The sequence below is a fragment of the Centroberyx affinis genome, unplaced genomic scaffold (assembly GCF_046629955.1).
Source record: "Centroberyx affinis isolate AG114_WGS23_722 - 3 ecotype Tasmania unplaced genomic scaffold, CSIRO-AGI_Caff_v1 ptg000185l_1, whole genome shotgun sequence".
Lineage (NCBI taxonomy): Eukaryota > Metazoa > Chordata > Actinopteri > Beryciformes > Berycidae > Centroberyx > Centroberyx affinis.
In genome coordinates, this window is record NW_027278880.1 from 28353 (window position 1) to 52831 (window position 24479).

Genomic DNA, 24479 nt, shown 5'->3' on the forward strand with positions numbered 1-24479 from the left:
CATTAGTCTGCCTTTCAGTGGAGAGTTTTAGTGTCCCATGATGGTCTAAATCAGTGGTTCTCAACGTGGGGTCCGGGGACCACCAGGGGTCCTTGAGGGAGTTCCAGGGGGTCCCCAGAAAATTGATTAATTGTTAAACTTCACCATTATTTCATGTACAAGAAATTTGACACAATTAGAGAGCTAAAGAATGTAGAAGAATAACTGTTTAGATCATAGTTTCTCTGTTATCTCTCTACCTACAATACAGATAGTCATGGAATTCTGGACAAAATCATATCTGACAATAAAAATATTCTCAGATTTGGGTTTGAGAGACAAAATCTCATCAAATGGGGCCGGGGCTCAAATGTGGACTAAATTAGGGGTCCTTGATATGAAAAAGGTTGAGAATCACTGGTCTAAATGCTGTTTCAGTGTTTCAGAGGCTTTTCTACCCTGATAAGAATAAAATTCTTGGAAAAACACTGATTACTTGCCCTTTTTTTTTTAATGTTTTGCATGAAAATTGACAAATTTAAAGATACTGAATATCAGCAGCTGCAATCCAAAAATATCAGCATTGGCATCGGCCTTGACTAATCCGTATCGGTCCGAACCCGACGTGACTCCTGCACTCACCATAGTCCTCTCCTCGGAGGATCTCCGGTGCGATGTAGTTGGGCGTTCCGCAGAAAGTACTGGTGGTGTCGCCTGGTCTGATCCCCTCCTGACACGAAGAAGAAGAAGAAGAAGAAGAAGAAAGGGAAGGATGCACAAGAGAAGGAATAGGGGGGGGGGAAGATATGAAGAGCGAGGACATGAATGGCGGAGGCTCCCTCAGTACTTCCAGTCAATATTGATCCGCTACATTATTAATAATCCCTACATCAGTCAGTCAGTCCACTAAAGCCTCTATACGCGTCTTACCTTGCACATGCCGTAGTCTGTGAGCTTGATGTGTCCCTCGTGGTCCAGGAGGACGTTGTCCAGCTTCAGGTCCCGGTAGATGATGCCCTTTTCGTGCAGGAAGTTCAGAGCGATACAGATTTCAGCGGCGTAAAACCTGGAAAAGACGAAGCGAGAGCGGCGGCCAGAGAATGATGCGTCATATTTTTTTTTTTAATCGGGAGTGGGGGTGGGGAGAACGTTCCCACGCCTAACGGACGGAACGTCACTCTGGTTCCGACTCGAAGCCTCCACCCTGTGTTTGGTTTAAGGAGATTTATATTAACACGATTAATCCCGTTATGGTAAGCATATTGATATATTTATAGTAAACATTACCCTGTTAACACTTTGTGCCTGACTCCTGCAGTGATGGGATGTACTCTGTCTCTCTAATACGTCAATACATGTGCGTAGTTATGATGTACTCTGTCTCAAGGAGATAAGCCTGCATTAAACCTGATGAGCCATCCTCTGACTGTCTGACTGGTGGAGGGAGCGGAGGGGAGAGCTGCTCGCACCCCCACGTTTCGCGGTGACAGCCCCAATTCCACGCCATTGTTCCCATCACTGGCATCCGGACTGGCATAAACCGCATCCTATCAGCGGCACCATCCGTTGCCCAGCCTCCCCCCCCCCCCCCCGCAAGCACAGGGGAATGCGGCAGGGCGCTCTCTCTCTCTCTCTCTCTCTCTCCAGGAGCGCCGCTCATGAATATGTACGATCATTACGAGTGATTAACATGCTGCTTTGCATAGGCGCGGCGCTGTCTTCGGAATACAGATCGCAGGGGCCGATAGGGGCCCGACGGTGCCTCTCTAAATTACCCGGCCTTTGATCCGGCGTTTATCAGCGCCGCGGTTGGAGTGCCCCCGCGAGTAGACAGGCACGATGAATTATGGGTGCTCATTATATTTTTCAGAGGTGGTGGTGGGGGGGGGGGGGGGGAATGGGAAAAAGACAAGTGTTGCCATGTCCGTGAAGAGTTGGTAAAGTATGCTATTAGGTGTACTTATGAACGCTATTGAGAGACAGAGTCTGAGAAAGAATCTTCAACCAAGCACACCTTACAGAAGATGCTTTTATGAAACTGATGGTTTTTGTTCTAGCCAGGAGTAGGCATGGGACGATATGAAAATTTCATGTCACGATTATCCTGGCCAAAATAATTGCGATTCACGATATTATCCCGATAATCATCAAAATATGCTTAAAACTCTTAAAATGGCACTAAAACATACTGGAATCACTTTACCTTACATTTTGTTAAGAAACAAGTATTTTTATTGCATCATAGGACACATATCTTTTTTTTTGTGAGCATCCTTTTAAGTGAAAAACAAACAAGGATAGATTCAGACTCTTGCTAACACCCAGCAGGTAATCACAATGAGAGAAAAAAATCCATTAATAAAAATAATCTACCTATCAACCTGATATCCAAGCATTCACATGGTTCAATTAGTTATGTGTTGTAAATGCACAGTAAATGAATAACTTGTTTTGAGGATATTCACGATTATCCTGATAATGGAAATTCACCCAGATAAAATTATCTTGAGTGTTTTTATCGCGATAAAAGATAAATCTTATATCCTCCCATCCCTAGCCAGGAGACAACAACCGCACACACCCTGAACTGCACATAACACCATGATGTAAAATACTAAAGAACCAAAAGAAACCATGTGGCACCGTTCAGTCAGTAGTCTGCACTCCACGCTGTTCCCTGTGCAGTCAGTTTGTCACTTTGTCATGAACAAGAGCTCTCTGTACGAGCTGACGGAGCCATGTCAACTTAACCAAAATCCAATCACGAATTTGCCCCCCCCCCCCCTCGCCTCTGTGGCATCCTCCGCTCAATAGAGGCTATTCCTGTAGGCCACTCCACATTACTCTGCCGTGTTCCTCACATTTTTCAATTACATGTGCAGTGTAGAAAAGAGAGAGAGAGTGGAGAGGAAAGGGGTGGAATACAGGAAAGTTACACAGACTGTATCTAGTGATAGAGACTGCAAACATTGAAAAATGTTGCTTTTGGATACTAGCTTAGAGCTCCAATCCATAATTGCAGTATGGTATTCACTCTTGAAACACTGTTGCCCCACTCCAGGCTTTCTTTATGAATTGTATATTGGATTAAAGACATTGTTTCTCAACTTGACTGGCAGTTTGAGATAGCTTAACCTGAGTTTTACATGGCTTTTGACCAGGGTTTTTGCTGTCCCTGTGTCCAGGCTAAGGACTGATTGTGACCAGGCTTTAACTGTTCCTGTGTCCGGGCTAAAGACTAAAGATGACCAGGCTTTAACCGTTCTCGTGTCCGGGCTAAAGACTTAAGATGACCAGGCTTTAACCGTTCCTGTGTCCGGGCTAAAGACTAAAGATGACCAGGCTTTAACCGTTCCTGTGTCCGGGCTAAAGACTTAAGATGACCAGGCTTTAACCGTTCCTGTGTCCGGGCTAAAGACTAAAGATGACCAGGCTTTAACCGTTCCTGTGTCCGGGCTAAAGACTAATTTCTTCCATGCTGTATATTTCAAGGATTTCTTGCAGCCATTCTGCATAAGTGGGGGACTGGGTTTGAGCCATTTTAAGGTAATACATTTAATTGCTGTTAAGCAGAATTTTAAAAAAGGTGAGTTCTACCCTGAATAGCTTCGGGCATAGCTCCTAAAACAGCTACAATCGACAGAATAGATTTCAGTCATTACCAAATTGATTTTGAGACATTAGTATGATTACTGTAAACAAATCAGACCATCACCAAGAAGACTGTCTCTGCATTGTATTTTACATTGTGCGGATCATACATGTCAAGACTACATCTAATATGCTCAAATAAATTCTGGATTGGGATTTAAGTTTGTCTCGTCACGTACACAGTGTGTTGGGAGTATGTTTTGGATGTTTACCGTGCATGTTCTTCAGGGAGCTTCCGTTGTCGTTGCATATGAAACATCAGGTCCCCGCCGTTCACATATTCAATCACAAGAAATAACCTAGAAACCAGCAAAAGGGGAAAAAACAGTGTCAGTGGTATTCTCAGGGTCTTTTGAGAAGTGTTAGGAATTGATGCAGTTGTAAAGAAATGAATTGATTGAATATCTTGAGGAAAAAACGCAGGAATAGATAAACGACCTGTCCTTCGGGTGAGCAGGACTTCATAGTTATTCATTAGAAATGTCCTGATGTACAATTCGAAACCAGTATAGAGCAACAAAAGAGTACATCTCCTATGTGTGCTCATGCCACTTCAATTACATTTCTTTAGAAGTCACACTCAATGCCATATCTTTATATACATGTATTTTCTCCCAAAAGAAATGTCTCCCAAAGATTTTGAGGTAGTGAGATATTGTGAGGCATGTTGCTGAGCTGTAGGTGCAGTGCATTGGCTTTAAATACAGCATGAGCGCTCAAGGAGTGTCGATCGGGTCCTTACCGACTTTCTGTCTGGAAACAGGAGTGGAGGCCTACTAAGAATGGATTGGTGGACGCCTGCTCAAACACATGCTTCTCTGTCTGCACCCAGTCGATATCCTGGAGATGACGGCGATGTCGAGACAGGGACAGAGACGGAGACGACAAGGGGGAAAGATAACGTATTAGCGATCAATTTTGTCTGATCAATAGAGCGCGATGTGGTCAAACAGACGAGGAGATACACAATGCCACAGACAAGAAACCTTATTCAGTCTCGGAACAATCCTCCCACTCAGTCAACCAGCCCGCTTCCCCAGAGACAGGGAGGTAAAAAAAAACACCAAGTCGCTTCCTCTGTTTTGTGTGTGGAATTCCATTCTGCTGCACACTGGGCTTCTTGAGATTGGTCCTGTAGTCAGTGTCAGGGAAATATTAAGTTCTGAGATCACCTGCATCGTACAAAACTCTTTCCCCTGCAAACAACAAAGCCAAAATTTGGGGGGGTGCTGTGTAAATTGTGTAAACTCACTATTTACATTGTTTGATTTTAACAAATGAACAAAAAAGGATATATTATCATGGTGTTTTGTCACGGTTATTTCAATCAGAAGAATTCAAAAAGCTTTGTCAAATCAAAACACTGAGAAAGACTCCATTTGCTATTGCCCAATTGGGAGAAGGACCGCATAAATGGGACCCACCCTACCACCAGAAGAAACCTCATAGATGGGTAGTTTGTACCTCGCAATCCATTCTAATTTCAGTCAAATGTAAGGATGAACTGCCTGGCTTGAGGACTCTTATTCATTAGGAAAAAAAAATGAATAGCCATCCTTGGCAAGCCCAGCTAAGAGACCGGGCTGAATAAACACAAAGCCTATCTTCTAAAGCGTCCACCAGTTAGCCCTTGACACTGACAGAGGCAGAACATCCCCTTTTAGAAACGACACACATAGAACTCTCTCTTATTACATTATGTGTCACTATTTGTCGGTAATGCAGAAGGACAACATTGAGGGAAAAGTTCCCTGTAAAGCCAAATCCACATCTGTCAAATAAATACCAGTAAACTAGTCAGAAACCAGAGAACCAAGATTGTAATCTGTGATGCCGTCAAGAGACACTTTGTGGAGCCAAAGTCAGTAGAGCCATTGACAATGACTGGCAGACTGACTTTGTGGACTCAGAATGGTGACACAGTATCCACAAAACTCATGCTGTTTCTACGTCATAAGGGAAAAATGCTAGATACAAGATTCCTGCTTGAAAACACTCTTCATTTCAGTTTACTGGTGGTAATTAGGACTTGGAAACTCAGACCTGATTCCTGAATTCTTCATTATGTAAGTCATTTTGTCATTACAACTTTTTAAAATACCAAGACAGGACACAACTACTTGCTGGATTTTTGGTTTGTGGTTGACATTGTAATGTTTGGTTTGCAATAAAACATGAATTCACATGTATCATGACAAAGTTCATGTGTATTAAGTGTGAAAAAGCTGATCAGGAGCACAAAGTCTACAGAAAACTTCAATCATGGCATCTTGGTGGCTTCAAACGAGTGAACACAGCATCGGCCTCACTGTCAGCAAAGCAATTCCATCAAGTGTCTCGATTATCTCACAAATCTGTCTTTTATTCACAAATCTAAGATCACTAGAATAACGTATTATGTTTTAGAGTGCATTATTGTAGGTCAGTGGTCCTTTAACTTTTGTATAATTTAGTTACAGGAAGCTTTGAGACAGTGCTTTGCCTCAGGCAAGGATGTTTTATGCTGATTTATATTGTCAATAAGTTGATGTTAGTTAATGTTTTATGTGAGCTACAATAATGTCTGTCAAAACTTTGAGTTCCCCATGCTGTGCTCCAACACCATATGCCTAAATTATAATAGCACAATTCAGACCCCATATTGTGCACATGATACCAAAGTCCTTCTGGTCAATTCATCAGTATTTCAGGCATATATAATTATGCATACTATAATATCATAACACATTCCTATTGGTCATTTCAGCTACTTTACAAGTAGTTTGTAGTCTGTCTCCGCGAACCTCTTACAAGCTTCCTTTGATGTCAGGCATTAGCCTACTAAAGAGATTAATAATTCAACTAATATGCATGAATAGGCTCATGAATAAATGAAAATAGGATGTCCAATCAAAACATTGGGAGGACTGAATGGTGAACTGTAATGTATAGGCCTAACAACATTGATTTCTTAAAATCTGTAATTATATTAAAAACTGGTATTGAGGCAAAATTATCATGTTATGGTGGCAAACTTTGTCTTGTTTTGTTCTTCAATTGTCACTGAAAGTTGAGTTGGATTTGAGTCTACATTTTTTGTCAGTGAAGTGAAAAGATGATGATGGAGGTGGAACATGAAGTGGAGTTCCTGGAACATAATCTATGTCTCAAATTAGTACAGGCGGGAGTGACTGCAGATCTTGGATCAGTTTTGCAAATTTCAGATGATCAGGCAGCTGTGGACAGTGATCCTGGATCCTAAATCTATCTGGGAGGCTGGCTAAACGAAGCCTACAGCCTGTGTTTACTCAGTTGAACCATAGCTCCACCTAGTGGCTCCAAACAACACAGACAGAAATTGAAGTCAGTAGGATGCGGTTCAGACCTTCATGCAGGCACTGGGTAGGTGTGCCCCATTCCTTTTTCAGGCACATTTTCCACTCTGAATTCTGAGTGTGAATTGGACTAAGCAGCAGCCCCAGCCTTCAGCCAACCTTAGTTTAAAATCCTAAAAACAATCTTATTCATTTGAAAAGCAATAATTATGGCACACCTTTAGGTTTCGTCACGATAGTATGTTTTTATCAGGGAACAATGATTACCTGATTACCATTTGGATTAGCTGGCCTGCACACTAAATTGACGTTATGTTAGAGCAACATAACAGTAGAGTGATGCAGTGGGTCTGTTGGATAAGATATTGAATGTGGAAGTATTGTAATTGTTGTTTTTCATGTACACCTCTGTGAATAAAGTGTACCATAGCCCATTAAATACAAGACAACGTGCAAGCATTTAACATTAAGATTAAGATAATTAATGTGAATGAGCATTAAAAAATGTAAAGTCATTATCTGCTTCATCTGCTACAACTAAGTCACTTATTTGCATGGATGCTATGTTTCAATCATTGTGTTGTTATGAAAGATGAAAACCAAAATGACTGTTTTGGCACCATCCTCCTTGCTATACAGTACATCTATTTGGTATAACAAAAGTCAGGATACACAAGATTTAAAGGAAAGTTTCATTCCAGGGATCAATGAAACTGCAAAATCAATAGGATCAATGAGAAAATTTCAACTGACTCAGCTCAACCCAAGTACGCACTCTTAAACATGCCCAGAATCTGTTTGTGGTTGCCACGAATAGTAAAAATGGAGCCTTTTCTGTCTCTAAAATGAATTTCACTTCATGTTCATCTCAACATTCACCTCTGCAAAAAAAGTTATCCCCCAGATTTCTCCTCCCCTCTCCTACTCCTCCTCCACCTCCTGTGAGTCATCCACTCTTACTTATTGCTCCTTCCTCCTAAGTCTTTTTTTTCTCCAATTCATAAGCTCCCCCCCCACTTCCTCTTTTTCCCCCTCTCTCCAATGCCTTATTCTTTTCCTTTCCTTTCATAAGCTCCTACCCGTCCCTGACTCAGTCTTCCTCCCAAGCGCTTCCTCTTTCACTCGTTGCTTCTCTCCATATCGCCCTATCTCTCTCTTTCTCTTTCTGTCTATCTCCAACCCCCCTCTTTCCAATCTTTATCCCTCACTTTATCCTTCCTTCCCTTCTTTCCCTATTGATTCCTACTCTTAGGCCTGTTACATAGTCCAGTGGTTCTCAATCCCTGTACTTAGGACCCAGAGCCTGGCTGTTTTTCATTGTAGCCATCAAATCAGGGCCTGATTTACACTTGGAATGCAAGGTTAATGCCATTAACTACCTGATAGGATAGAAGACCAGCAGTACTCTAGGTCACAAGGACCAGGATTGAGAACCAATGACGTAAACTACGCAAGCAATGCACGCAAAGAGCAAGGCAAAGGGACATTTCTCGCATTCTTCTCACGTAGCAAAATGTGTAGTCTGAATTTTGTAAAGCACCACCAACGCATGCTGCAATGTTACATGTTTCAGGTAGAAGTGAATGAAATGAACAACTAGAAACAATGAAGTAGGAGTAAACACAGTGGTGGCACAGTCTGAGGAGACTCAACTGATCTGGGCATACAAGCATCTTTAGGACACATCAGGAACGCAGTGGAAAACGAGACGTGACGGCTTCATGTGAATCAGAAAGAAATAGAACACTCAGGGTCACCGGCTCCAGCCTAGTGGCTTTGCTTCCCCCTTGTGGATCAGCAGTTTATAACCTCAGACTTGGCTCGAGCCAGCCGGCTGACGTGCCTCCACTATCTAAAGGCTGGTTCGTGCTTGATGCGGAGAGGCACGTGAAGGAGTGCGCGTGGTCAGAATGATGCCATTGTGGCCAAAATGACTCAGAGCTTTGGAGTCACACACGAGGGTCATGTACCAACTGAAACGAAACGAAGTGGACAGCGCTTTGGACCGCAGCACCTCTGTCCAGGATCGACTGAACAAAGAGGAACCAGAACTTTTGGCCGATTCCAGTTGGGGTCTTTTTTTCTTGTTGGTGGATGCGGAGAGCTGAATTTTCCTACAGTGCCGCTAAAGTGCTGTGAGTTTTCAGGAGCACAGTCATCAAGAGAAACACAAGAAGCATTTGAAGTCATTTGAAAGATTGGGCCTCACACTAACCCTAACCCCTAATGTCCTCTATCCCATGCACCCCCCCTCCTCCTCGGTTTCTCACCTCGTCGTCGTGAACCAGCTCCTTCTTCACCACCTTCATGGCGTAAACCTGCTCGTTCTTCTTCAGCCGAACCAGCAGCACCTTGGCGTAGCTGCCGCGCCCAATCACCCGGATCAGGTCGAAGTCGCCCAAGCCCAGTACCAGGCCCTGGGAGATCTTGATGCCATCAATGCCGTCCACCACTGCTTTGATGTCCTGCAGCGGGGGGGAAGGGGTTAGAGGCCATGCTTTTTGCGATGACAAGGTATCATCAATGCAATATCATACTTTTTCCTATCATAGTATATTGGTACAGTCACATCAAGAGTCAATATCTAATCTCAAGTTTATGGGTAGAAAAGTCATCATGTAATGATGCTGTATCAAATTATTTTCATCTAATCATTGATTCTTGGCCTTTGCCCAAATGTGTAATATGAGTAATATATTGATAAGGGGTTTTATTTCAGCTTGTGACTGCAGTCCCAAACATGATGTTTTTTATAAATTGGAATGCTTAGTGTATAACATTAAGGATCACAGTATTATTTTACATAGGAAACTCGATTCAGAGCCCTTCTCACCTCTGGATCTGCATCTTCTGTTTTATCCAACGTGCGATTGTGCGGTAAGAAAGGTACTGCAAAAAAACAGAACAATTCATTGAATTAAGGTCAGTTGGAGTCAATTACAGTGAATCAGAAACACCTAAAAGTTCATGGTAACTCACTGAATCCCATATTACATACTGTAAATCATGTAATACACCTTAGCAGCAACATTGAAAAAAACATTACAATTACAATTGGCACCTAGCAGCCAATTGTATGTCTGCACTCAAGACATTTAATATGTTGTTCCCTTTTTAGCCAGCAGAGGGCGGTACAGCATGCAGAATCAAGTCCAGCCATCAACTGGATGTTCAAAACTAGGTCAGTCCACTAATGTGTAGACGATTGTACTGTACAACTACTATAGAAATAGTGTCTAGTGGTGTCTGCTCTATTATGGGGGAGGTCAACTCCTTGGTTGGTATAAAAGTTCTTCTATAAAAGTTCTAAAAGTAAAGTGAACTTTACTTCATGCTGTGAGTAAATTCAGAGAAGGGCTGTTAGTGTATTTTAAGTCTATTTTAAGTCTGTCCACCCAATTTTCTGGGGGTAGATGGGTGTTGTGTTGTCTTGTGTGTGTGTGTTTGTTAGTGTTTGCAACCACATGGGACTCAGAGTCAGACTTGTACTGGGCGAGATGTGAGGAGCAGGTTGTTGCTGTGGCAAAGGGATGAGGGGAAACAACTGGAAACTAGATGCCACTCAGTAGGCCCATATCTCCACGAACGCTATGCAATTGTGAAGATAGGCCAGTTAACAATTTCTTCCATGCCCCATTACCAACTTTCACATCAGGAAATACACATATTTTCATGGCTGGACCTGAAATGGGACATGAGATATACCTGTTAAACCCCATGTAGCCAGTCAGCAGTATATCTGTTCAGTTTCCATTAGGGCTGGCCTGCTTCAATGGACCAAATTTTGGAAAAAATAAGCAGGGCGGTTATGTCTAAACAGGAAATGAGCTCTCCACTGCCCCATGTTGTTTAATTGGGCCAATAAAGATGTTTTGCCTCTTCTTGTGTCTGCCGATGGACACAAAGTTTGATGGTGTTACGTGAATTTGTACACTATATGCCTTTTTAGGAGAAGCCACGCCCACCACCACGGCCCCTTTTGGCCAATTGGCATGAAATCAGTTCTTCCTTGCCCCACGACCAACCTTTCCACACAGTTTTGTGTAAATCCATTCGTAACTTATTGAGATATTCTGCCAACAGGAACTAACAGATGGAATGGGGCTAAAACATAACTGACTGTCCACCGACTCCAATTGGAAGTAGAAGGTGCGATTACTGTGAAACATTTGCTGAGTTAGACTAACTGCCAAACCAAAGAAACGCCAATATAAAGTGTTTTAATAGGGGCTACCACTTGGCATACGGTTTACAAGTTGTCTGAAGCGTTATTGGAGGGATGTAACACTATTCTTCTACAAGAAATTGGTTAATCATTCAGGATTTCGACGGTGGTGGAAAACACTGTGAGGAACAACTCTAAGATCTAAACCATGCTAGGAAAATGAACCCTACATCATAACAAATATGGCAGAATCCTTCATCATATGAAACAAGGACTTAGGTATATAAACTTCTGTTAGTGTGCACCACTCATGTACTCGTAAGCTTGTTGGCAACAGGGTGAAGGATTCATCTGACCATATTCCTTTTTTTTCCACTGCTCAGTGCTCTTTCCGCCACTTCTCCTGCAGAAGTTGATTTGAAGTTTAAGAAGGGGTTTATGCACTGCAGCCGGATCATAGGATCCCTTTTTGTGAAGTTTGAGCATACACTGACATTTGCAGTTAAGGGATTCAGAGTTGTTTCTGTTTTTCCTTGCGTCTCAAACCACTGCACCTCTCAAAGTCCAACCCTACATCTCCATCATGAGGGCCGGGCGCAGGTAAAGCTGACTAACTTGGCCCTGGCAAAACTCCATGGGCTAATCACTTGTGGACACCTATCACTACAGAAGCATTTAGGAAAAACAAGAAACCCTAAAATCTGGGATTCGAAGACTCCAGTCCCCAGACAAGCATGCTAGAGAGACAATGACAATGATTTACAGGAGTCATGTTTGCGTTCTCCCGCCTTATGCACAGAATCTCAGATGAAATCCAAGCTGTCATTCATCCCCGCCTGCTGCCCGGCTCCTCTACTTGCACAAAGTGTAGCACAGAGCAGCCTCTCACTAACCGTTTGCAGAAATCAGGATGCAGCTGTCCTGCTGGGGTTTTATCCCAGGTTTTGTAGTTGAACTTTAATACGGGGCCCCAGACTTCACTGCCAACGAAAATTCGATTTCATAGTACATCCAAATATTATAAGCCAATGCCTTTCTCTTTTTTTTTTTTTTTTTTTCCCAAATTATCTTTATTGTGACAAACATTCACAAAAATGTTTGTCTTTTAGTAAGAACTGATTTTATTACCCCTCCCCACCCAGCCCTAAGAACATTAAACTGAGCAAGAAAAAAAAAGCAAAAGGACGGGACACACATGAGTATGACAATGAGTCAGAGAGCACACAAGTACATTTAGCTATAATCTGATGTAAGTACAGTAAGTGACATTGCCCTCATCAAGTTAGCCCTGTAAGCAGCAGAGTACTGGATTCCAAGCCTTATAAAATCCTTTCCAGATAGATCACGTCTTAGTTTTTCAAGATGGAGGACATCTCCTAGTTCCCTGAGCCATGTCAAATGAAGGACTCACTTCCACAAGTACAGTATTAGCTTCCTGGTAATAAGCATACCAAGGTAAATGGCCCATCTGCTGCTGCCAGTGGCTTGCTCAATATCATCTGATGAGCATAAAATGGCCTAGTCCTAGGTCTAGTTCCCAATTTTTGCCGGACTGCCGAGCAGGCCAGCCAAGAATACTCTATGTCCCTAGCTGACTGACTCCCCATTGTTGAAACACGTATGTGCGTGTAAGTCCCTTTGTGTAGGTCATTAATATAACTAATCTACATTTACCCTTTCGCTGTCGTTGTTTGTTAATGTGGAAATAGCTAACTGCAGGTGAGAGGTAAGCTATCATTTCATTGAGTTTACCGTTTGATGTGTCCTTGCTTGTACGCACAGATGTATGGCTGTATTAAGGTATGGATGACATAGCGGCAGCCGGTATTTCACTGAGTCTACTCTATATGTAGATTTAGAGCACCTCAATCCATTTCCCATGCCACATTTTATGCCAGAGCAGCTGCTTTAGGGTACAGGGCATTGCCCAAGAGCCTGAAAATGTTGCCCTACGTCTCACTGATTTCCAATAGGAAGAAAGTGTCCAGTAACATTTATGGACAGAAAGTCATGGGTCAAATGTTTCATTTCCTGGCAGACAATGCTGCCCTCAGGCTGCATTCATGGTCCAGCTAAACTAGGCTTGCCTCGTCTTGTTTTCAAGTGCCCTGGAGAAAAAGTCAAAAATAGAGGTACCAGAAGGGCAGGAGTTTGGTGCAGGTCAAGTATTGATTGGAGAGGGTATCTGCTTCGGGTTTACACTTATTGCATGTTGCTGAGGTGTCTGGGAAAAGCCTGTTTATCTTAAGCTTTGAGTAATGCAGCCTGTGGACAGTTTTAAACTATCCCAGACATGATCATGAATTTCTAACCCTAGCTCTGTCTCCCATTCTGGCTCGACCCTCGCTGCGTTCATGTCAGACTGTTCTAGAAGGACCTGATGTAGTTTAGATATCGCCTGACAACATCACCTCTTAACTGTTTTGGGCTTTGTGTGTGTGCATGTGCAGCAGCCAAATTGGTATATATGGGTATTTTTTTACGGTCTGTGTCAGGGGTATTCCACCATGTGCCATGGAGGGCTGAGTGTATGCAGGTTTTCATTCCACAGCCTCCATAACACATGGTTGAATACCCCTGGTCTATGGTAGACACACACACAATAGCTGCAACTGTGACTCTTGACACAAGCTCAAATACATTTGTTATCTCAGATGTTTTACCTTCATACATTCCAAGCAATTATTGTACATTGAAGAACTGACAAACAAGAACTGGGCCTCATAGCATTTTCTTTTCTGTGAAATGAAAAATACTAGCACTCCACTCTTTTGTTATAAAAAGCAAAAAGTCTTTAGAGTCTTACTCCCGTCTGTGTCCTCACTGTCTTCTGGTGGAAGGTCCACCTCTTCGCTCTTCTCATCTAAAGGGGGCTCTTGTGATGGCATGACTGGATCCTGAGGAGAGAAAGTCAGAAATCCACCTAAATATCCAACTAAATATCCGCTCATTGTTTTACACTCCTGATAGAGTGAATGATAATTCATCTTAGCGAAAACTATGCTTCATTTGGAGAGATGTTCTAAGCTAATATACAAAAAATGCCCGGAGACACAATTGACGATGTGGGGTTTTTCACTAGAGAAGGGACTTAAGCATTTCATGTTATCAAGCTCTAAGCTCACTTATCTAGCACTGAAGATATAGAGTTGAAGCTGATCAAGAGGGAAATTCCAGATCGCATTACAATTGGCTACTACTGCTGAAAGGTCATTACAGTAGCGAATACTGTATTGACGACATTGATCTTCTAGGCAGGACTTTGGCCTTGTGGAGCTGAATTTTGGGTCTCTGTATTTGGTCAAAGGGTTGGTTGGTGGACAAATGGATTGATTACAGGGATTCATAGCACATTGGTAAGCTGTCACTATCATGTAACTTGGTAATGTCTTACTTCAATATAGAATATCAAGTGTTAGGAGGAAGACCTGCAGAAACAGTCTGCACTGATATACAGAAAATGTAAAGAAAACTTTTCAAAGCTGTACTTGAATGCATTGATCCCTCTGATCTTTCACGAATATGACTGTACTAATACCGCAGCTTGAAACATTTGCTCAGGGGCAAAACTATAGTAATATACATTTCTTATGTATTAATGAGCTCAAATGTAAGATGTCAGGCACTGTGAGAAGCTGAGGGTAAATGTGAGATGCAGAGCTGTTGGATTATATTAAAGCGCAAACTATTTTTCTGACAAAATCATACCATAGACTTGAACCCAAACGTAAACGGGTCAAATTTTGCATGAGATATATTCGATATACAAGTACAGTGAGCAGCACACAGTAGGGTGCATCAGCTTGGACAGCCTGGTCTCACAACATTTTGTAATATAAACATGTCTTAAAATGCAAATGTTGTGGTCTGTGCGGGAAAAGTGAAACTGATACATTTCCCACCATGAAAGGATTACGTGCCATGACTAGAAACAGGCAGGACTGCTGCTGCACTGGGTGTGATTGAGTTGGGGTGTGTGGACAGTGGAGGTAGGTGTGGTGGTGTTGGCTGCTGTGCTGCTGTTGAGGTACTTCTCAAGGTGTCGTGGTGCCGCTGGGGCAGTGTGTTCATTGTGGGCGATGGGTGTGCTCTGGGTGTCCAGTTAAAGGATAAGGCCGGTGTTTTTTAATGCATTTCTTACCGTCAACAAATCCTATGAAAATAACAAAATCAACAATGCGTTTGCTCTACTCCCGTTACTTTCCGACTTCCTACGTTCCCTTTTTAGCCTTCAACCCGGAAGTCATTGGCTCCAATTGTAAGCTAAAAACCTTGAAATACAGCTCACAAAGACATAGTTTACATTTTAAAACTCGCTAACTGTTACCATGAAAAGTCAGGCTGTTGTCAATTCAAATGGGAACAAATTCTTCATTACGCCGGGGACTATTTTCGGTGCTACGGAACTACTTTCCTGAGATGGAAAGCGTGTTTACAGCCGGCTTATTAAGTTGTTTGAGGAAAAAGTCGGCCGACCCGGTGCATCGTGTTTTTAATACAATGGAGTTCTATGGCTGCTGGGACATGGCATTATAAGGCATTGGCTACATGGACGAGACTTGTTAGCAAAACAAATTCATTGCTGATTTTGGAATTTTCATAGGATTTGTTGACAGTAAGCAATGCATTAAAAAAACACCAGCCTTATCCTTTAATGTGTCACTACCATTTGTTGTATTCTCCTTTATCTATTCTTTTTTCTTGTTTTAATTTTCCATACTTTTTATCTCACTTAAAGTGATGCAGAACTTTGGTAGTAGCTTGGGTTGTGTAGCTTCCTGGACGTGATGTATCCCCAAAATTGGCAATTCTCTGTCATCTATTGCTCCGGTAGAGGAGATTGGAGAATTTCGTTTTTTTTCTCGCTCCATTCACTGCCATTATATGGAGGAACAGGTCTGAAAATCACACTTCTAGCACATGAACGATCACGAACAAAGGAGATTCTGACAATATAAGAAAATAGTACGTTTACCAATAATTGTAAATAGGTGGGGAAAAAAACGAGACTTGCTTTTTATATATTGGCAAAATCTGCGTTGTCAAAGTCCTGTCTGCCACATTTTTCCACCTAATTACAAATATTGTTAAACATACTATTTTCTTCATTCCATCAGCATAATAATTTCCTCCGACTGGATTTTGGTGTTACACTTGTTCAAATAAACATAAAGAAAGCGATTCACTTAACCACAATTCAGCAGCATGGCTAGTTTTTTTTAATATATTGTCAGAATCTGCTTTGTTTGCATTCCTTTATGTGGTAGAAGTGTGATTTTGAGACTGTTCCGCCATACAAGGGCAGTGAATGGAGAGAGAAAAAACACAACTCTCCAATCTCCTCTACCGGAGCAACAGATAACAGAGAATCACAGATTTTGGGGTGATATCATGGAGGAAGCTGCACAACCCAAGGTACTACCAAAGTGTCAACATCACTTTAATTGTGGTACTTTTTACATCACTGTCTTTTTGTGTTTTACTGTATGTAAAGCATTTTGTATACTGTTTGTGAGACTGTGGGACTGTGTTGGCTTTGGATATGACAGGCCGACACCTCTGTCTAATGCTTGGGGACTTGATGAAGTACTCACCATAGGCCTTTGGCAGGTCTGAGGGACGAGTTTGTGACAGCGCTTATGGACCAGCAGTTTGCAGTTGATACACTTGTAGCCCTGCCTCCCCAGCCCCCATATCCTTTCACTGCAGTGGCCACAGTAGGCTTTCTATGGGACAGACACAAGAAAGGAGACACTGACCCGTTACTCTTTAACCAGACATCTGAGCTCACATAGTGGCTGACACAATCACTGTTGATGTGTTAATTAAGAGGTAGCACTGATAAATAAGAAATGACATGATGTGATGGAATTAAAGTGACAGTCTACAAGGCAATTCTTTCCAGATTAAGTCAATACCTGCGGCGGATTACACATCTCATTTAGGAATGAGTTCTCCTTTTCCTCTTTTTCTATTCATTGCTACATACTTCATATGTACTCATACTTTTCATAATGTTTCCACCATTTCATACTGTGTAGGGTGTCTGCAGGTCCTGAAAAAGGTCTGAAAATGTCTTGAATGCCTCAAAAGTCCTTGAATATTGTCTTTAATTAAGTCTCCGATTCAGCTGTAGAGGTCTTGAACATTTTGTAGTTTCTTGATGCTTTCTTGATGTTTTCCTAATGAGAAATGAGCCCAGTCAGGTAGACCCATACTTTGATAGGACAATCGTTTATTCATTTTCATGTTCATTTCAGTGGCGGAATTTGTGTTATATTTCATTCTGGCATTAAAAAACGGTTCATATTGGTATATTTTTAACATGTTGTTTCACATATACTGTATATAGCATTTTTCAGATTTTGCAATCCATACTTAAGTAAGAAATCTATAACATATCTAAATAACAACTCTAAGTAAATCCATACATTTAAGAAAATCCTACTTTTCCCCATACTTACCAATCATCCAGTCAAATTATCGTGTTGAAATTATATTATATTTTTATGTTTATATTCTACTTTTCTTTGCTTTATTACTATTGCTGCTGCAACCACCTAATTTCCCAAAGTTTCATCTACCTTACATAAACTACCTGCTTTTATCCAATGGATTTTTACTCATTTCATACTTTTTTTACTTCATTTCTTGCAGATGGAGTTCATAGCATTGTATATTGGTTTCTCGGTGGCCCTTGCACACTTTTGGACTCAGTCTGTACTGTCCTTGCTCTATCCCACTGTATATTACTTAGTGTTTCCTGTATCTTACATTCTCTGAGCATTTCATTTTGGTCACTTGCATTTGTTCTTTAAGCAGTGGTTCTCAACATGGGGTCCGGGGACCACCAGGGGTCCTTGAGGGGGTTCCAGGGGGTCCCCAGCAAATTGATCAACTGTTAAACTTCACCATTATTTAAGACAATCAGAGAATGTAGAAGAATGACAGTTTTGATCATAGTTTCACTGTTATCTCTCTACCTACGATACAGATAGTCATGGGATTCTGGCCAAAATCATATCTAACAATAAAAATATTCTCCGATTTGTGTTTGAGAGACAAAATCTCATCAAATGGGGGTCTGTGGCCCTAATGTGGACTACATTAGGGGTCCTTGATATGAAAAAGGTTGAGAATCACTGCTTTAAGGTGCTATGTGAAGCATTTTAACATCAACAAATCATTACCACATTTATTTTGAAAATGTAATATAATTACCGTAAACAAACGAGACCATCATTTTTAGAAACACTAGCACTAACAATACCACTGGTGTGAGACAAAGACTACCAATCATCTCGACCATAGACTCATTTGTTTACAATAATTATACCATGGCATTACAATTAATTTGACAATGACAATTTTTACTACACACAGCAAGTTAATAAGTTATACGTTGCATCTGATTATGGAATTAAGTGACTATCCTTTTCTACTGTTGCACTTATTATGTCTTGCAAACTGAGTAGAGCTGAGCCTCACTGAAATCCATTCCCTGTTACATAAGTTGGTCTCCAGAGTGTGCCTTGATCGTTTTTTTTTTTTGTTTTTTTTTTTTACAAATATTTCTTGAGCTTGTCTGTTACATTGCTATATTTGTTTCAAAAGATGTTTAGTTTGCAACTCAGTGACCCCGGACATCAATAAATCTGTCACAAAATTTTTCACTGGAGACTAAAACACTTAAGATGCAGCGTATGTACCCTGGTGTACCGGCAACACTCATTCTAAGGGTGTGCATGCTAACAGTATGAGGAACAAAGCACTCCAGTCAAAGCACTGTTGCTATGGAAATGCTTCGGAGAGACTTCAAAGGCTTCCTTCAGTCTAACTAATCTAACTCAACGGAGAGGTTCGGGCATATATTTATAAATTAATCAAAAACTTTTAGCTTTTATTTTTTTTTTTTTTTTTAGTTGTCAAAAAAATCTGTTCTCCCTGCTCGGCACTCTCCGCCTGGGAGTAATTATCAGTGCGAGGTAAGAAACTTTTGAAGACGCCCGCTGCTCCCTTTCAGGCTTTGGAGAGACCGTTTCAGTATTACTTATGCCCTTTATTCTTACAAGACGTCCACTCTCACGCTGTTTTAGCCTCAAGTTCGGGTCAGACGTTGCAGACAGAAGTATTGATAAGTAAGCAATGGAATAAGAATGACATCTTTAAGCTAGCTTTTCAAGAGTGCACTACTTTGAAATCGTGTATAAAAAAAAATCTCTTAGCAACCACAGCTGGTGCCATCATGGAAGTCCGTTGGAGAATTGGCTGTGTGCAAATAATGGATGAATATATAAAAACTGGGCTAGAAAATAGAGATATCTGAAAAAGATGATCATGGTGTGGGTGTAGAACAATTCAGTAATGCTGTGAGTAAAGGTGAACAGTCTGATAAGATAGATTCATTTGCATATTTAAGTTACTGTGTCTTGTTTTTAGCATACTCAAAAACACTAGCTTGAAAATAGTCAGCTCAGCTAACCAACAAATAGTTGTATGTTGGCATTGTTAGCTAGCTAACTAGACAGCATGTTAACATGCAACTAATAGCCACTGCTAAAGCTAGCTTCTACTTATTTTCTGAATTCTTACTTGAATTCTGACTTTATTCTCAGAATTCTGACTTTAAGTTCACAATTCTGACTTTAATCTCACAATTCTGACTAAACTCAGAACTCAAATACATTTTTCACATGTGGCCCTAATCCTCTTCCATACAAATTAGATTAGAACAAGGGAGTGATATAGTTAGCTGGCTAGATACTCAGATTAGCTTGCTAAAAGCTGACATCTAAACATAAAATCGATCATATGTATTTGTGATGAAATGATCAGTTCCCAGTCCAAAATAGAACAGAAGTTAACCATGTTTATTGACTTCTGTTGAGATTGCCAAATTGTACATTTAGAAACACAACCAAACTGTTGACAGCCACTGTTGCCCAAGAGCTGTGGACCTCAACTATGGTCACCAGAGGGAGTGACGTCACCTGAAAGCCCCTCTATACTTCAAAGCTGAACTGTCTGCTAAAAGTTCAGCTCCTATTCTTTCTGAGTTGGCATACTGAGGTGTATTAGAGCTGCATCCCCCCCGAGTAGACACCACTGTTTTCCACCTCTCTAAGCAACAAATTCAATCCCTCTATCAGTCAGTATTTAGTGACGGGCCCCCAGAAGTCTCAGTCTTATGCCAGATCGCTGTAAGCCAAACACAGCTAATGTGCTACACGCCGACTAACCTTTACTGGGCCCCATAAAACTCCTAACCAGGCTGTGCTGCTAAGCGAGGGGATTGCTATGGGAAGCAACGTGGACTGAAAACCCATTTGAAGTACATTAACTGGATGCACTGCTGGCTCTGAGTCAAAACAGCGGAGTCTGAGGCTCAGAGACGCCCTTGACCCAGCCTGACAACTCCCCACAGCTCGGTTTTGTAAGAGATGTTAGGGCTAATGTAATCCCGGCAAAGTCTGCTGGAGCTTGGGGTTTTCATTCGCTCTATTCAGCTATCTTGAACGGATAGGATTTTCCACATATTCACATTCACATGAGCAACACAAACGCGTGAGAAACCAGATGAGCTGATGGACCAGTTTCACCAGTACCAGCTCCTGCAGCAAAATGGATATTCTCTTGCCTCACAGAGAAAACCTCACACAAAAAAAAAAACCGGACAGTCAGTCAGCTAGGATGAACAGGAATTACACCCTTTCATCATGGTATTACTCGGGGAGACTGTCAAACCGAACCGCACAGTGGCCGCCAGACTGAAGCCAGCGCCGCTCAACACTACATCATTTTCCAGCTGTCTTCCTCATGTGGAACAGCTCGTTCCGGAGGTCCGGAGTCACGCGGCCGATGTCGGCCGGGGGAATAAAAGGATGAGAGGATGAGAGAGGCTTTTATCGATCGGCAGTCCTCCCCCTCAGCAGCACTGCAGGTCATAGGAGTGCCGGGAAAGCGACTTGGCGAATATGCTGAGAAATGATGAGCTGTCTGATTCGCCGCTGACAAAGAAACCGAAGGCTATCACAGAGCGGGGCCTCGGGCGAGGACCTGGGGCAGATTAAAAGACGCTTGCATCTCTCACGAATTTGGTCATAACATGTAGAATACAACAGTCTAGAATAGAAGAATACATGTAGAGTACAGAGTCTGCCCATAAGCTACAAACCGGTTCATACTCTGCACTGAAGACCTAACTAATGAGTTTGTTTTACATGCACACAGTAGTGTGGCAAGTGGTTCATAACTAGGGCTGGGCGATATGGACAGAATCAAATATCACGATATTTTTGACCAAATACCTCGATATCGATATTGCGACAATATTGAAGGGATGACTATTGATGCTTTCACAAAATATTTACACAATGAGATTTTTGATAAATAATCATCAGTAATGTAGATATAATGACTAAGTGGGTAAAGGCAAATAATAGAACAGCTAGAACAGTCTGGTAAGTTCAGAAAATGACATCACTTTACTGTAATGCAGCCTTTAAAACCAGGAAAAGACACTTATGCCATATCACGATATTATGATATCCAAAATCTAAGACGATATCTAGTCTCATATCACGATATCGATATAATATCGATATATTGCCCAGCCCTATTCATAACCTGGTTGAGGTCTTATTCCAGATAAAAAGTTTAGATGCATCTTTATATGAGATTAGATTAGATTAGATTAGATGAATCTTTAATGATCCCTATGAAACTGGGCCGTTGCAGCAGCAAATAGTAAAAGGATACAGCAAAGAAGAATAGGGCATAAAAAGAATAAGTGATATAATTACATAAATTCCAACACTCAAACATATTATGTAGAAATGTATGAATGGAAAAAAGTACAGATTTCAACAGGAAGTGTAAAATAGCAGCAGTAGTTGCTGTAGGAATAGCGGCCAATCCCACTAACCAATATCCAAAACAATTTTCTGAATATTATCATGGAAAGTGAACTTCAAATTCAGGTTTCTCATAATCAAATATGAGCTCAGTCAAGTTATTATGGAAAATGACCAGGATGAATCAATGAAGGAGTATCCAGAGCAATATTAGAACATTTTTGATCATGTGCATCAGCTCATTATTATTCAGTTCTCATCCTGATACACATCTCTAGTCAGCAGACAGACTTGTTAAGCTATTTTATCTTGTATCCAGACTTATCAAGCTTATTTCTGTCATATTGCACTGACAGATAATTTTACTGGTGTCAACAAATTTGACAGTTTTTTCAGGAGAATGTAACTTGTATCAGGACATTTACTTGGTCAAAGTGAAATCGTCTTGGAGAAAGTTTCTTGTTTCAAGATGTTCTTAATTGTTTTATTGTTTTATTTTCTTGAAAGAAGTCATATTGGCATGAATCAAGTGAAATTTACTGAAACCAGCAAGATTATGTGTGCAGTGAGATAATTTGACAAAAAAATCATGAAATACGCTTGATAGGTCTGGAATAGGTCTGGGCGATATGGTTGAAATCAATATCATGATAATGATAAGGATTTTTCTTGATATCAATATATATCACAATATGGTTCATGTATGCAAAATCACGTTAAATAATCAAATGAATGTTCATCTCATTGAACCGAATGGTAATGTTAGGTGTGATGTCAAACAAAACTGAAATTTTCAAATAATATTCCTACCATACCTCATTTTATGAGAGTTTTTAAGTAAAATTTGCTTGTCATCATTAATAAACGTGTGTTACAATATCAAAATATCTTCATATCATCACAATATGATTCCACTGAAAGACGATAAACGATAATATTGAATTATCGCCCAGCACTAGTCTGGAAACAATAGAAAATCACTTGAGAACTTGATAATTTTTTTGCAGTGTACTCTGCATAGAAACAAATCCTGCGTAACAGTACCAGCGAAACGAGGGGAAATTCTCGCTCCCCCCCCCCCCCCTCTGCTCTCAGCGGAGCGCTTGAACCAACGTGACTTTTTTGTGGTTTTTGTTCGGGTTTCTCTATGTCGTGCCGCGGGACGCCGGTGTCAGCCATCTCCCTAACCGGCCCCGACCCGACTCCTGCCCCGTCACGTGGAAGAGAGGAGCTAAAGAGACCCCATTATGTCCGATGGGAGGGATTCGCAAAGCATCTGTCTCTGTCTCTGTCTGGATGGAGAGGAAGAGGAGACTGAGAGGATGGAGAGAGAGGGATGGAGTGAGAGACGGAGAAAGAGGAGGGAGGAGAAACCTGACCTACTTCTCCCTTGGCTTATTTATATGCGGAGGACGACACGGTGAACCGACCGGAGGCCTGGAGAACCGGCATAGCAACGACAGTCGGAGAAATCCCAGTCCGAAAAAAAACAAACTGGTTGACAGGACAGACGCCTGGTGCACAGCTGCAGGTTCACCGGCATGTTAAGACAAATTTCACCTCACTTCACCCGCATGAGTCTGATCGCTTGGGCCCACAATTTCCTAAGAATTTCCTAGAAAGGAACTGTTAATTTCTTAGGAAGTTTCCTGGAAGGAACCATGAAACGATGTAGTAGTTATCTAGAACAGTGATTCTCAACCTTTTTCATATCAAGGACCCCTAATGTAGCACAACTTAGGGCCACGGACCCCCATTTGATGAGATTTTGTCTCTCGGACTCAAATCTGAGAATATTTTTATTGTTAGATATGATTTTGTCCAGAATTCCATGACTTATCTGTATTTTAGATAGAGAGATAACAGTGAAACTATGATCAAAACTGTCATTCTTCTACATTCTCTAATTGTGTTAATTTCTTGTAAATGAAATTATGCTGAAGTTTAATAATTCATCAGTTTGCTGGGGACCCCCTGGAACCCCCTCAAGGACCACTGGTGGTCCCCGGACCCCACGTTGAGAACCACTGATCTAGAAAATGTAAGCAGTCTGGTGGCGACAAATAATAGGCAGAGGTCAATTATCAGAAGAAGAAGAAGAAGAATTATACTATAATATAGTTATTTGTTGAATTCTTAACTAATTTTAGTTGATTTCAAATTTTCTATATAACTACTACATCATTTCATGGTTCTGTCTTGGAAACAACAGAAGAAATTGGAGGAACTTACCAACTCCCATTGAACTCTTGCTCTATTTTCCCTATAATTAGAACATAATTCCATGGTTCTTTCCAGGAAACTTCCTAAGAAATTAACAGTTCCTGCCATTGTGATTAGTGGTTATGGTTGACATCTTTCTTGATGAGATAATGTAGATTAGTTATATTTTAGTTCTATCATGCTGCAGGTCAATGCTTTGGTGCTACTCCATTACAAGTAAAAGTCCTGCATGAAAAATCCTACTTAAGTAAAAGTACATAAGTATTAGCAGCAAAATGTAGTTAAAGTATTAAA

At 41.2% G+C, this 24479-nt stretch overlaps 1 protein-coding gene across 1 annotated transcript in view; it reads right to left on the reverse strand.

Moving 5' to 3' along the window:
• Positions 1 to 24479, reverse strand: part of prkcz (protein kinase C, zeta) — a 134032-nt gene that overhangs the window by 27675 nt on the left and 81878 nt on the right. The window contains exons 6-13 of the mRNA XM_071536210.1: positions 16704 to 16835; positions 13916 to 14006; positions 9778 to 9833; positions 9215 to 9409; positions 4373 to 4470; positions 3843 to 3929; positions 910 to 1045; positions 622 to 709 (exon numbers count right to left, since the gene is read on the reverse strand). Of these exons, the coding sequence (XP_071392311.1) occupies positions 622 to 709; positions 910 to 1045; positions 3843 to 3929; positions 4373 to 4470; positions 9215 to 9409; positions 9778 to 9833; positions 13916 to 14006; positions 16704 to 16835 (883 nt within the window). The remainder of the gene's footprint in view (positions 1 to 621; positions 710 to 909; positions 1046 to 3842; positions 3930 to 4372; positions 4471 to 9214; positions 9410 to 9777; positions 9834 to 13915; positions 14007 to 16703; positions 16836 to 24479) is intronic.